The sequence below is a fragment of the Physella acuta genome, unplaced genomic scaffold (genome assembly GCF_028476545.2).
Source record: "Physella acuta isolate Inbredline_101_S28 unplaced genomic scaffold, ASM2847654v3 ptg000490l, whole genome shotgun sequence".
NCBI lineage: Eukaryota > Metazoa > Mollusca > Gastropoda > Physidae > Physella > Physella acuta.
This window is the reverse complement of record NW_026732009.1, coordinates 207105-220693: the sequence shown is the minus strand read 5'-3', so window position 1 is coordinate 220693 and position 13589 is coordinate 207105. Positions and strand designations below refer to the sequence as shown.

Genomic DNA, 13589 nt, shown 5'->3' with positions numbered 1-13589 from the left:
CCCCAACCCCCCCCCCCCCTGAAATTTGAGTCCTCCCCCCCCCCCCCCCCCCCGAAAATTTCAAGTGCATCCCCGGAGAAAAAAGTCTGGAAGAAACACTGGCCGCGCTTTTGTCGTCAGAGATAGTTATTTAAAATGTAGTGTATTATTATAGATTAATTATTTAAAGAAAATATTTTTCTACTTTTTAAGTGCATAATAGATCTAGATGTATATATTTTATAAGCTTGTTTTAAAAACGTTTTTTTTTCCAAATCAATTTTTAGGTAATTTATTACAAGACAGTAAGTTACTAAATAGAGAAAATACGAAATTTAAAAAAATCATACAACGTATTTGGCTTATATCATAATTTCTGAGATATCTGAGGCCCAAAAGACATTATTTGTTTTGTTAGTTAGTCTAAACTTGCTTTTCCAATATTATTTTATTCCTTCGCCGGAAGCTGTGCGCAATATTTCCTTTTCCGCTAAAGTCGCCATCATGGTAAGACAGCATGTCTAGTTCACTAAATTTTTATTTTGTTTATATTGAAAATTAATTCGAATTCAGTATTTTAACTATACAGCGATTATGAAAACTGAATGTTAAATAAAATGCAACTAATGTAGTCCCATAAAGGTTAAGTTTGATTTCTAGTCGTAAACCATGGCGTGGTTATTAACATGGGATTTTCCTTGGTCTTCCACCGCTGGTTCATTCATATTCTGAAGAACAAGCCAGGTATCTGACGTGTTGCAAAGCATTTGAAAACACTTAGCAAGGGTTTACATTTATTTGATATCCATTAACTAGCATATTTCTCCCTTGTTCTCCAGTAAAACATTTAGATCTATGCAGGATCTGTCTCCCATTAATTTTTAAAAATAAAAAACTTAAGCAGAGTTCTACACATGCCCACAGATTTTGTGCCAGAAAAGCATTTTAAAATTTACTTTGGGCAATGAAGGCTAAATTTAAGTTAGTTTCAATAAAACCAATACCAGAGACACTCTACTGGTTTTTTAAAAATCGCCCCCACATCACAATTTCTTAAATTAAGCCCAAAATGAATTACGTTGTGGAGAAAAATGTCTGGTAGGGCCTGTAGAACAGCATTCATTTTGCTGTAGTCTCACCACGTTAGTCTTGAAAAAACTACAGATTCATCAACTTGATTATAAAACAGGATGATTCAAGGTACAGTTGTCCGATAACAAGACTGCTAAAAGTAAAGGTGTGCTAGGTCCATTTTTCTCAAGTCTAAAATTTACTCAATTTTCAATTTAACCCTCTTAAGTCTCAGAACATAGCTTTATTTGAGACGGTGCCTACTATTAAGCTTTGCACTTTTATCACACAAAAAATAATAGTAGGCTCTGCCATGAAGTGCTAGAATGAACTAAGTAAGAATCAATCTGATTGGCTGATATGATACTAGAAAGCCAATCATGTGGCTTCTACTATCAGCAGCTTGTCTTTAGCTATTAAATCGGCGACCGATAAATTGGGCCCGTCGCCCCAAGAGGGTTAAACATGACCACTGAATAATAGATATCCATATTTAATTCATTAGGCACACATTTTCAAGTATTTAGTTCTTTACTTATTTTAATATTTACTATCACTCATTGCCATGGCGCGACACACCTAATAAGGTCACAGGATTTAAGACGAAAGATCTGCGGAAGTCATGCATTCATTGTGGACGCTATATTGTTGTTAGTAACAGGCTTCACCTCTAGGTTAGCAATCACTCAACTAGTTAGGGTTAGGCCTATGGTAGGACTGTATGAGTAACCTAACACACCTTTTAAAAGTTTCTATTATCGGCGCTTGTAAAAAAAATACCCCCAATACAGTCAAACCACAGTCCAGCTCCTCCCCAGTCAATATACTGGTGGTGGCCGTTCCAACCTGTGGATACTAAGTATAACATCTGTCATCGCTATGTGGCTTGTTTTTGTAAACATAGTCACACGTAATGTCAGATACATATTTTTATTCAGTAGTCTTTGTTTCTTTACATGGTGAATATATTCTGACTTGGCAGTGGTCTTAAGTTACTTTTAGTTTGCTACATAATTTTTAAATCTAGGCCTATATGATTACTAAATATTAACTTCTTAGCAAATATTTGAACCTTTAGGTATATGGTATAGGCCTAAACTTTCTCTGACCTAAATGTTGAGCACTCGATAACATTTACTCCAGTAAAACTAGGTCCAAATATTTTTTTTCTGCCAAAAAAGAAAATGTTTCACTGTTATTTATTTTTTTGGGTCCATGTTTTTAGCTAAGAGGGGTTGTTTAAATATAGGCCTAGGCCCTATCCATTTATTTTAATAAACAGCCAGTTAACACCCTTTAAGCATTTTTTTTAAAGGTTTTGAGGATCATAAATTCTTGAGAAAAAATTTATGTGCATTATGATTTACTTTTTAGATGTGCTATGTTATTACAATTTTTGCAGATATGAATGATAAAAATAGCTAGTGTTTTTTTTTATCAGAAATTTCTGTTTTCTTCAGTCAACTGTAATTGCATAGTATCTTGAAGTCTCTTTTTGTTGTTGAGTTTTGCTTGTGACATTCGTGTTTTCAATTTATAACCCACAGTCCAGCTCCTCCCCAGTTTTTATACTGGTGGTGGCCGTTCCAACCTGTGGATATTAAGTTAAATTTTTTTACATCTGTCATCGCTATGTGGCTTGTTTTTGTAAACATTGTCACACGTAATGTCAGGTACATTGTCATGCAAAATAATTTATAAGTGATTTAATTGTACAATGTTCCTAGTCCTGTCTTTTGAGTTTATTTTAGTGTAACTGTCCTTTTGCCTCTTACTACTCTAACCCCTGCTGTAATTGAATTAATGCACCCTATGCATTATTTTTTGTTAATGCAAATATTTTATGCAAGTTCAAGAAAAAAACTTGTAGTTGATACACTTGTCATAAGCATGCACAATACGTAACAAATTATAGTGGGTTTAATAGTGCCTAATTTCTGAGTAGCTACTCAAGGTATAAATCTACAAACCACAGTCCAGCTCCTACCCAGTTTTTATACTGGTGGCGGCCGTTCCAACCTGTGGATATTAAGTAAAATTTTACATCTGTCATCGCTATGTGGCTTGTTTTTTTGTAAACATTGCCTCACGAAATGCCAGGTACATTTTTAGTTCCTGAGGGTTATCATTAGGAATAATTTAGATACAAGTGAGCAGCATTCATTCTTTCTCTAAGTAGTGGCTTGTCCAAACTCTGAGATCTAACAAAAATACCCACAGTCCAGCTCCTCACCAGTTTTGTACTGGCTGCGGCCGTTCCAACCTGTGGATATGAAGTGAATATTTATTCACATCTGTCTCGCTATGTGGCTTATTTTTATTGTTAGATATTGTCACACGTAATGACAGTTACAGTTCATTTATTACTTGTTTATAAACTATTTTGTAGCTATAAATTTAGATTTCTTTAGTTATTGCTTATGCTCATTAATAATGCTGGTTTTAAAATTCTGATTTTGTCTAAACTTTTTCTTTTTTACAGACTGTAAAGCGAAGAAACAACGGACGTAACAAGAAAGGCCGAGGCCATGTTAAATATGTACGTTGCACCAACTGTGCACGCTGTGTCCCTAAGGACAAGGCCATCAAGAAATTTGTGATCAGGAACATTGTTGAGGCTGCCGCTGTCCGGGATATCTCTGATGCTTCTGTTTATGAAAGTAAGATAATGGGGTTGATATTTAGAAATGTTAGCATCTGGCATGTTTTGCAGTTCGAGCTACACACTTGCTACAGGTGCATGTGTGTATTTTAGAAACTGCAGGCATTGTCTGAGTCTGTCTGCTTTGGGGTTGACCAATAGCTTTGGTTTTTCTTCACTTTAGACAGATACATTTAATGCTAGATTAACATTGGTTGACTGTGTTTCTGCTCCACCTCTAATGAATAATGCCATATTCCAGTGTACGCCCTACCCAAGCTGTATGCCAAGCTTCTTTACTGTGTGTCTTGTGCAATCCACTCCAAAGTTGTAAGGAACAGATCAAGGGAAGCTAGAAAAGACAGGACACCACCTATTAGGTTCAGGCCTATGCGCGTAAGTACATTTTAAAATTTAATTTATAAAATAAGTTGATTTATGCCTTAAAACGTGATTTCCTGTTTATTTGTTTTTTAATTTTTTAACTGAACTTAGTTTTAAATTGGTTTTATTTTTATTTCAGGAAGGACAAAGTGGTCCAAGGCCAGGTGGTCAAGCTCAAGGTGCTGGGCGTAGTAACTAAATTTGATAAGTTTGAAGTTGACAATAAACTAAATGTCTAAGTAAAAGTGTTCTTTTTATTATGTGTGTGCCAATTTCTGTATTAGTCTTGTTTGTTGCACTGGTTTCTGATAACCACGTTAGGGGTGTGTAGAGCTAGCAATACATTCTAGAGGTTGTAGTTAACTTTGTTGCATCCAAGAATGCACTTAAAACAGAAGTTACCATTTTTGTGACATTGCTGTATGTGTTAACATATCAAACAGATGGGGACAGGGTGGAACCACTTATAATACACTACCTCTGAAAAACCATGAAATAATCAGAATTTTATATTCTTTCAATCCCCCACACCTGGCTAACCCCTGAATCTATTATTTTACTATACTTTTCCATCTGAATTCTTTGTGTAAATTTATGACAACATACACACTTCTTTTAGCTGATTACATTTCTTGTTCAAATGACAGACCACTATTACGTTTAGGCCTAAGTCTATAAACACGGGGGGGGGGGGGGGAGGGGATTAAAAAAGTAGCCTACTTTTGAGACGTAGCATTCCTGGTCATACTCATAGGCAGTGATCGGACTTTGTGATGAGTCGATGGTCAGATGTGTGACGTCAGGCATTAACATTACGTAAACATAAATTAACTTTAGTAAATAGTTCGCGTTTAAAAAAAATATCGCTGAGCATATCTTACTCATGTAACATAATGAAGAAAAAATTAGACGAAGAGATGCATGAAAGAAATTCTTCTGTTAGAATGCATTAAATTTTTGCGAATCTATATATATAATTCTCTTCTGGGATCAGTTAGAAAACAAGCTGCAAGCGCCTCCTTGCAGTCCCCTCTCTTTCTCTCTGTCACTACCACACCCCACCCCAACATTGTCTGGTGAGCGGTGTTCACTCTAAATGTTTACAAAGCTAAATGTTTACAAATCGTACCGTACAGCCGGGTTTCTATTAGGGGCAGATAATTTAGTTCGATTTTAAACTTACAGGAGGTAACTAAGAAATAACTAAGAGGAGGCTGCCTTCACGGGGGGGGGGGGGGGGTAGTGTTTTAAAGCAAATATTTTCAGTGGCAGCATTGGTACTGTCGAATTCACAAATTATGAATTACTGAAAAGTAGAAAATAAAACAACTAAATAGCGGCGTATGATACGCTGCGGGTCGGCTCGTGTTGTTATAATGACTAACTGGGACCATATTTTGACAGTAGCTAATTTCAAAATGTTAGATATAAAAATAGAGATCAAAGATGCACGCCAAGGCTATAAGTACTGTCTTTCTTCCAGACTTTTTTTCTCGGGGGGGGGGGGGGTGGCAACTGTTATTCGCCGCCCGCCCCCGATGAGATGTCTTAAAGCAGCACATTCAAAACCCAGGATATACAGTTAAATGGATGATTGTTATCTCTATATATAATTCTCATCTGGGAGACGCTAGAAAACAAGCTGTAAACGCGCTCCCTGCCACCCCCACCCGTACATGGTCTAGTGAGCTGTGGTGCACTCTAAATGTTTACAAACAGAGCCGGGTTTAGTGACGACTATTAGGGACAGATAATTTAGTTTGAAACGATTTTAAACGTAGGGGGGGGTGGGTAACTAAGTGGAGTTTACTTTAACGGGGGGGGGGGGGTTCGTCCTTAACGAGCTACTTATGGTGTTTTAAAGAAATATTTTCAGTGGCAGCGTTGGTAGTGTCTGTCGAATTCACAAATTATGAATAACTGAAAAGTAGAAAAAACAACTAAGCGTATGATATGCCGCGGGTCGGCTCGTATAATATATTTAAATAACGTGTCTATGCACCGATAGTCCTGCGTATTTACATTTTGCACAAAGCCCCTTAGGATTTAAAATGTTGGGAACCTACGGTCGTGTGTAGAAATAAGGTTGCAATTTGCTGCAGTGGGGGTGGGGCGTTGTTTATTGACATCATCGAATGAGGATGCCGTGTTTCTTCCAGGCTTTTTTTCCGGGGGGGGGGGCGGACACTGTTAAAAGTATATATTTCCTATATAAATTCCATTTCGTTCGGGGAGGGGGGGGGGCGGTAGATTTTCTTCGGGAAGAGATGCCTGGAAGAAACTCTGTGAGGATGGAACTTCAAGAAATGTGAAATAGAGGCCAGCACTTTTAATGACAAAAAAAGACCATGCTGATTTCGGTCAGCAATGATTTTAGAGGGTGTGTTTGAAATTTGTGTGACATAAGAGGGAGGGGGTGAAAAATAGAAAATAGCGCTCGATCGAGGTCATGATAATTAAAAATTTTATAGGCCTATGTGGCGATTGTGTGGGCAAAGACAAGCCGCCGTGTAGCCTGTTAGGGGTCATCCATATATGGCGTCTAATATCCCAGCAGAGGCATTAAAGCAAGGTGGAGAAGTAGTAAATCGACTTCATAAATTACTTAACTTAGTCTGGAACACAGGACAGATCCCAACCGATTGGAAAAGGGGCCTCCTTGTGAAGTTGCCTAAGAACGATGACTTATCTTAGTGTGGAATATGGAGGGGCATTACATTGTTGTCCATACCAAGTAAAGTCCTTACCAGAGTTATTTTGGACAGAATGAAAGAGGCGGTTGACCTAAAGCTAATAGAGGAACAAGCAGGATTCAGGAAGGAAAGATCTTGTACAGATCAAATAGCCACTCTTAGAATTATTGTAGAACAGACGATAGAATGGCAAGCCCCGCTTTACATCTGCTTTGTTGACTTTGAGAAGGCCTTTGATAGTGTGGATAGGCAAACTATATGGAATCTGTTGAGACACTATGGTGTACCTGCTAAGTTAGTGGAAATAATCCAGCAACTTTACAAAGGATTTTCATGCCAAGTTAGCCATGCAGGGAAACTGTCTAAAGAGTTCCAGGTCAATACAGGTGTGAGACAAGGATGTCTGCTGTCGCCCCTCCTCTTCTTGGTGGTTCTCGATTGGGTGACACGCACAGCCTATGCCAGTTCTGGAAAAGGTGTTCAGTGGACACTCACGGGGAAACTAGAAGATCTGGAGTTTGCAGACGATCTTGCCTTACTCTCGCACAGGCTACAGGACATGCAAGAAAAAGTTGATGCATTAGGAGCCATCTCTCAGCGCGTAGGTCTCAAGATCAACAAAGAAAAGACGGAAGTGATGAGAATTAACAATAAACAGGAGGCTCCAGTGACAATAAACGGAAGACAGGTAAATGATGTGCAAGAGTTTGTCTACCTTGGCAGCAAGATCAGCAAAACGGGAGGCACAGAGGAGGACATACGCGCTAGAGTTAATAGAGCCCGCTGCGCTTTCACAGTCCTGCGACCCATATGGAAAAGTTCTTCCATCTCCATTACCACAAAAATTAGGATATTTAACTCTAATGTCAAGGCAGTTCTGCTGTATGGAGCAGAGACATGGAGAGTCTCCAAGGCAAGCACAGCAAAGATACAGACCTTCATGAATAGATGCCTTAGACAGATACTGAAACTGAGATGGCAGGACAAAGTGCCGAACTTGGAACTATGGAGGAAAGCTAGGCAAGAGCCTATGGGTGTGCAAATAAGAAGGAGGAAGTGGCGCTGGGTGGGTCACACACTGCGAAAGGCTCACACAAATGTTACACGCCAAGCGCTTGAGTGGAACCCCCAGGGAAAGCGGAAGAGAGGGCGCCCAAGACAGACCTGGAGGCGGAGTCTTCTTGAAGAACTGAAGCCAACAGGGATGTCTTGGGAGATGTCAAAATTAATAGCCGAGGATAGGAAGAAATGGAAGGAAATGGTGGAGGCCCTATGCTCCATAAGGAGCAAAGAGGACTAAGTCAAAGTCATATATGGCGTCACGCTTTTTTTTTGGCCGATTTTTACCTCCCCTCCGTCACACGTCGTCACTCGTCACAAAAAGCCAGCCCCCCCCCCCCCTACAATGACGTCACACCTCAGCCTACAACCCCCCTCAAAATTGATGTTGAATTTTTCTTAAAACATCGAGATTTTTCCAAAATCTTGTCAGAACTCTGCCAACATTGAGTATTTTGATCAATTTCTATTACAATTTATTAAAATAATTTTCTAAAACGCGAAATAACGGCTAAAACTCGTTTTTAACTCAGCTTTTTTATAATGCAAAAAAGTGAGTCACACCTTCTGAACCCCCTCCCCCTAGTCACACACGGTCACAAAATTACGCCCCCCCCCCCCCCCCTTATGGACGACCTCTTATCCCGAAAGCAGCCTCGTTCACCTTGCAAGGTAAATGCAATGGATGGCCAACGCCGTTTTTAGCTGACATTAACAAAATAAAACGAGTGGTTCTTTAAAATAGTTGGCCCTTGATCAGAACCTTCTCTTTATAATTTACCGGTGGTTAAAACTAGTCGTAGGCCCCTAGATCTAGATGTAGTTGTTTTCTGCCATAAAAATCAACATTAAATCCTATTATAGGACAATGCTTGGTATGGTAAGTCTATCTTAACGACAACATACACACAGTATTACACAGTGGTCATTCGGTGCTGTATGCATGAGTATTTCCATATCCATTGCACGCAAACTTGTTTTGATTTAATGTAAGTTAACTTTTTTTTTTTACCACGGCGTTTTATTTTGCTTTGTTTTTATATTTTCCCACGTGTACATATCCATTATCCATACGTGTTCATTCCAACGAATGAGGTCAACAAAAAACCTCACTAACGCGCGGAATGTTTCATCATCGCTTTTCAGTACTACTTTTTAATTTCCGCGAAACCCCTTTGCCTAGGCTGGTCCAATCATATTTTTACTTGGTATAATTCGCGCCAAACCCGCCTCCCGAACAGCTGGAAACTTTACTGATAAAGAAGGGCACTTGAACTAACGCCAAGCAAATATCGGGATATCATAGTCCGTTCTGAATCTGGGGTACCGCTAACTTGACTGTGCTTTTAGACCAGGTGACTATTAATTACTAGATCGATCTAGACCTAGAATCTAATTGTGTACGATTTAAAATGTAGACTACATAGCCACGTACATTATAATAATAAATAAAATATTTAATTCAGTCACTAGTAAGTAGTAAGTAGTGGCCTCTTAATTTACTAGACTAGATCTAAATTTAAATTACTTACTTAATTACACTCAGCATTACTTACACTTAGATCTAGAATCTAGATTCCTAGATCTAGAATCTAGATCTAGAAGTTCTAGTACATAATACAATTAATACATAAACGTCATAACAATGCCATAGAATGTTAGTAGAATCATACTCATACTCATAGAGATGGAGTCTAGTTACGGTTAGCATATAGATCTAGTATAGTATAGAATATTTCAATATAGATCTAGATCTAGTAAGATCTAAATCTAGACTCTCTAGATCTAAGTTTTAAGACTAAAGTTCTAGATCTAGACTATTCTAGACTCAACTTGCTCAATCTAGATCTAGAGACAATCCAGGCATCACTATTGAATACTATTGTTAACTATAAAAAATATTTTCAATATGGAACCTTAAAGTTATCCCCAGTGATTGCCATAGGCTAGATTAGATCTAATGATTTGTTTCTTGATACTTCAATACTTGACAAAAAGCCTACAGATAATCATTATAATGATAATGTCATTGAATCTAAATAATTATGCTCTGTAATTTTAGCATACAGGCCTATTGTAAGTCAATGTTTAATGAAGTTTATTTATTATTTAAATACATTCCAGGTGTTCACTGGTTGTAAAAGTTTAAATTAAGATCAGCTGTCAAAATGGCTCAGTCTTTAACAGCTTCGTTCACTGTTCGTAAAAGCACCCGCTTGAGTAGCAGAAGCAAGGCTGGTAAAATAGAACTGGAAGGAAAATCTTCAAATAGTCCACATACTACTGTTAACAAAAGTAGGTAGTTCTAATATTTTAACCAGATTTTTTAAAGATTTATAGCAATTTAATGATTAAGTGGCTTTAAGCAGTACCTGAACAATGTTGCATATGTAATTTTTACAGTTGAGGAGCAGTTAAGTTCTTTAAGAAAAAGAAATGGTTCTTTCCCAGATGTGAGAGCTCTGCTACAGCACAAGACCATAAGCGTAGATGATGGTAGAAATTCAGGTAATAATTTTAAATGTATGTATGTATGTCTTATAATTTCATCTAAGAAAGTTTTTATATTAAACTAACATTTTTGGAACAGCATTAATAATTTTGTGACTCTAAAAGGAAAATTTAATCTATTTTAAATTTCAGCTAAAAGTGTGGAACTCTCTCCAGAAAGAAATGCAGTAAACAGTGTCTTAGATTTAACACCACAAACACCTTCAGCAGATGATCAGGTGCAGCTTCGTCACACAGGTCTTACAGGAGGTATTTACTCTGCCACAAGTTTTTAAATTATATTGCTACCATGTTTACTTTTTTCAACCCCAAACTGTATGTAATTATTTCTAAATAAAAAAAAATTGCTAATCAGAATATTTTTACTTGACATTTTCAAAACAGATTTGGACAGAGTGTGCAGACGATTATTATCCCCAAAGAAAAGAAAATCAAATGAAGAGAATGATTTGTCGAGTCTCTCGCCAGTAAAGTCACCACGAGCATCCCATGCCATTAGATCTCCTCTCAAATCTTCTTACCTAAGTCCTATCTCTTTACTTCGATCACCTGAAACACCTACATCAACCAAGAAAGGTGACAAAGGTGAGATTATTAAGAAACATAATTACCAAATTCAGTTTTAATATAAAAATTAAATCGGTGTGATAGTTATTTGTTATTTTTGTCAACCTTTATTTAATTGCTTTTTTTTTTTTGCCGACGTCAGAACCAAAATCAACACCAAGAAGACTTTTTAAATCTCCACATAAGAAAGTTAGTGAAATCAGTCCTCTGGTGACGTGTCTCACAGTTGCAAGCAACAGCTCTGTTCCATCTCTTCAGCTTTATAAATCAAGCAGTAAGTGCTTTCATAACATCCAGCTATATTTGTACATTACTGCAGTAATTGTGTGTACTATCTTTGTTTGAAAACTTATGTATACCAGTCAAAAGGTTGAATTAGGTCGGAGTAATCTGGAATCGTAGCAAATTCAGTTTTATTTCTCTTGTAGCTTCATCTTACCAATCAGCAAAAAGATCTCTGCATACAGCAAAACCTGAGTACCTGATTGGCAGAGATACAGAGGAGGCTGATATAGAAAAGTTTATCTGTGAGAAGCTAGACAAGAAAACAAGTGGCAGTCTTTACATTTCTGGGGCTCCTGGCACTGGCAAAACTGCTGTTGTCACCCATGTTATTGACAAGTTAAAGGTTAGCAAATAATTTGATAGACTTGATAGTAAAGCTGGTATTAGTTCTCCTCCACCGGATGATTTAAGATGGGTGTTGAGTTTTCAAATTTTAAAAAATTCTGACTTTTATGGAGACAACAGTTTTATATTTGTTACAGTAATAATACTAGCATACTGTATGTTGATTTTAAAATTACTTTTCCATAAAAATTTTAAATATTTGAATATAGTTCCTCTATTGAAAATTTAATGGCTGTAATATAATTATATAACCTTTGGTTTTGACTGTGCAGGCAGAGAACAGATGTCTGCGGACAGCTGTAATAAATTGCATGATGCTGAAAGATTCCAATGTTGTGTTCAGACAAATGTATGAACAGCTAGAGGGTTCACCAATCAAGTCTAAGGATTCAATGAAAGCCGTTGAGAAATTGTTCATGACAAGTAAAGATAACATGTAAGCCTTTCTATCCTCGTTAACATTAGTATTCAAGATATTTTTCAAAAAGCATTGTGAAAGAAATGAGATTCATCAATGCAGTGCTCTGTTATTTATTAATTTTTTCTCTCTCTAGACTTTTGGTTTTGGATGAAATTGACCAGTTGGATAGCAAACACCAGCACATACTGTACCGTATATTTGAATGGCCTGGTTTAGAAAGTTCTAAGCTTATACTAATTGGTAAGAGATTTGTTCATTCTGTGGTTCGATAATATTTTTCTGCTGAATATGTTAATTAAATGTAAAATTCTTGTTGCTAGGTATTGCTAATGCTTGACCTAAGTGGTTGTCTTTCTTGTTGCTAGGTATTGCTAATGCACTGGATTTAACTGACCGTGTGTTGCCTCGTCTGCAAGCTTCAACAACATGCAGACCAAACCTAATGAACTTTGCACCCTACACATCTGCTCAAATTACTGACATTCTTAAACAAAGATTAGAAAAGGTAAGAAATTTTAGAATACTTTATAAACCATTGAGCACATGAGCCAAATATTACAGTATTTTTTACTGAGACATGTTTCAACTTTTCAGGAAGTGATAATAGAACCCAGCGCCATCAACTTCTGCGCTCGCAAAGTTTCTGCTGTTGCTGGAGACATGAGAAAAGCTTTGGATGTCTGCCGTAGGGCTGTAGAGATGGTCGAGTCAGATGTCCGCACACAGCAGGTTCTAAAACCAACAGGTATTGATTCAGTCTTGTCCTCTTTCAGTTGATTCTTTATACAAACTATACATGTGTAAACACTCCCACAGAAAAATAAAGTTTTTAAAAATTAATTTGTGCAATATTTCTCCTCTAGATTGTAATAGTCCTACCAAAAAGCACCAGCAAACACCCATGAAAAAAGTGACCATTGCCCACATCTCTAAAGTCATGTCTGAAGTGTACGGATCAAGCGTGACCAGTTCTAGCAGTTGTGAAAACTCAATCCCATTGCAACAAAAACTTGCTGTTTGTTCTCTGCTCCTATTGGTCAAAAATGGGAAGGTCAAGGAGGTTTTACTAGGAAAGGTAAATCACCATGATTTTCATTATTTATGTAAAGATATGTTGTACATATTGGGGGCATATTATCAGTGCCATTGTCTATTTCAGCTCCATGAAACCTATGTCAAGGTCTGCAAGCGCCAGCAGATGCCTTCTATTGACCAAAGTGAATTTTTTTCTGTTCTGACTTTTCTGGATTCTAGAGGTGTCATAGCTTTAAAGAAAGCTAAAGATACAAGACTCACAAAGGTAATATCTGCTGCTTATTTGTGTAGTTTTACAATGTTTACACATCATTCTAAGGAAACCATGGTAGTTTCATTGTATTAATGCTAAAGAAATCTTTCCCAGGTTTCTCTAAAACTGGATGAATCTGAGCTGGAACAAACTCTCAAAGACAAATCACTAATGGCAACCATCTTGAATGCTGGGATACCAAAGTAACAGTTTACAGTTGTTTTACCTATTTATTGTAATTTAAGTCTTTCAGAAATGTCTAGAAAATTTTTAATGAAATTTTAAAATGTTTGCATGTGTGTACATACATGTTCCCAAAGTTTTAATGAAATAATAAACTATTAC

At 37.2% G+C, this 13589-nt stretch overlaps 2 protein-coding genes across 2 annotated transcripts; both read left to right on the top strand.

Moving 5' to 3' along the window:
• The first annotated feature begins 386 nt into the window (after positions 1 to 386).
• On the top strand, positions 387 to 4320 carry LOC131944389 (small ribosomal subunit protein eS26). The gene is made up of 4 exons (XM_059304961.1): positions 387 to 486; positions 3533 to 3710; positions 3954 to 4087; positions 4215 to 4320. Exons 1-4 carry the CDS (start codon positions 484 to 486, stop codon positions 4272 to 4274), a joined length of 375 nt encoding a protein of 124 aa, XP_059160944.1. The 5' UTR covers positions 387 to 483; the 3' UTR covers positions 4275 to 4320.
• Positions 4321 to 9994: 5674 nt separating this feature from the next.
• LOC131944388 (cell division control protein 6 homolog) lies at positions 9995 to 13589 on the top strand. Its single transcript, XM_059304960.1, has 13 exons — positions 9995 to 10122; positions 10231 to 10335; positions 10471 to 10587; positions 10723 to 10923; positions 11048 to 11179; positions 11334 to 11533; positions 11808 to 11971; positions 12090 to 12196; positions 12322 to 12461; positions 12551 to 12701; positions 12820 to 13031; positions 13116 to 13256; positions 13359 to 13589. The coding sequence occupies exons 1-13, from the start codon at positions 9996 to 9998 to the stop codon at positions 13449 to 13451; spliced, it is 1890 nt and encodes a 629-aa protein (XP_059160943.1). The 5' UTR covers position 9995; the 3' UTR covers positions 13452 to 13589.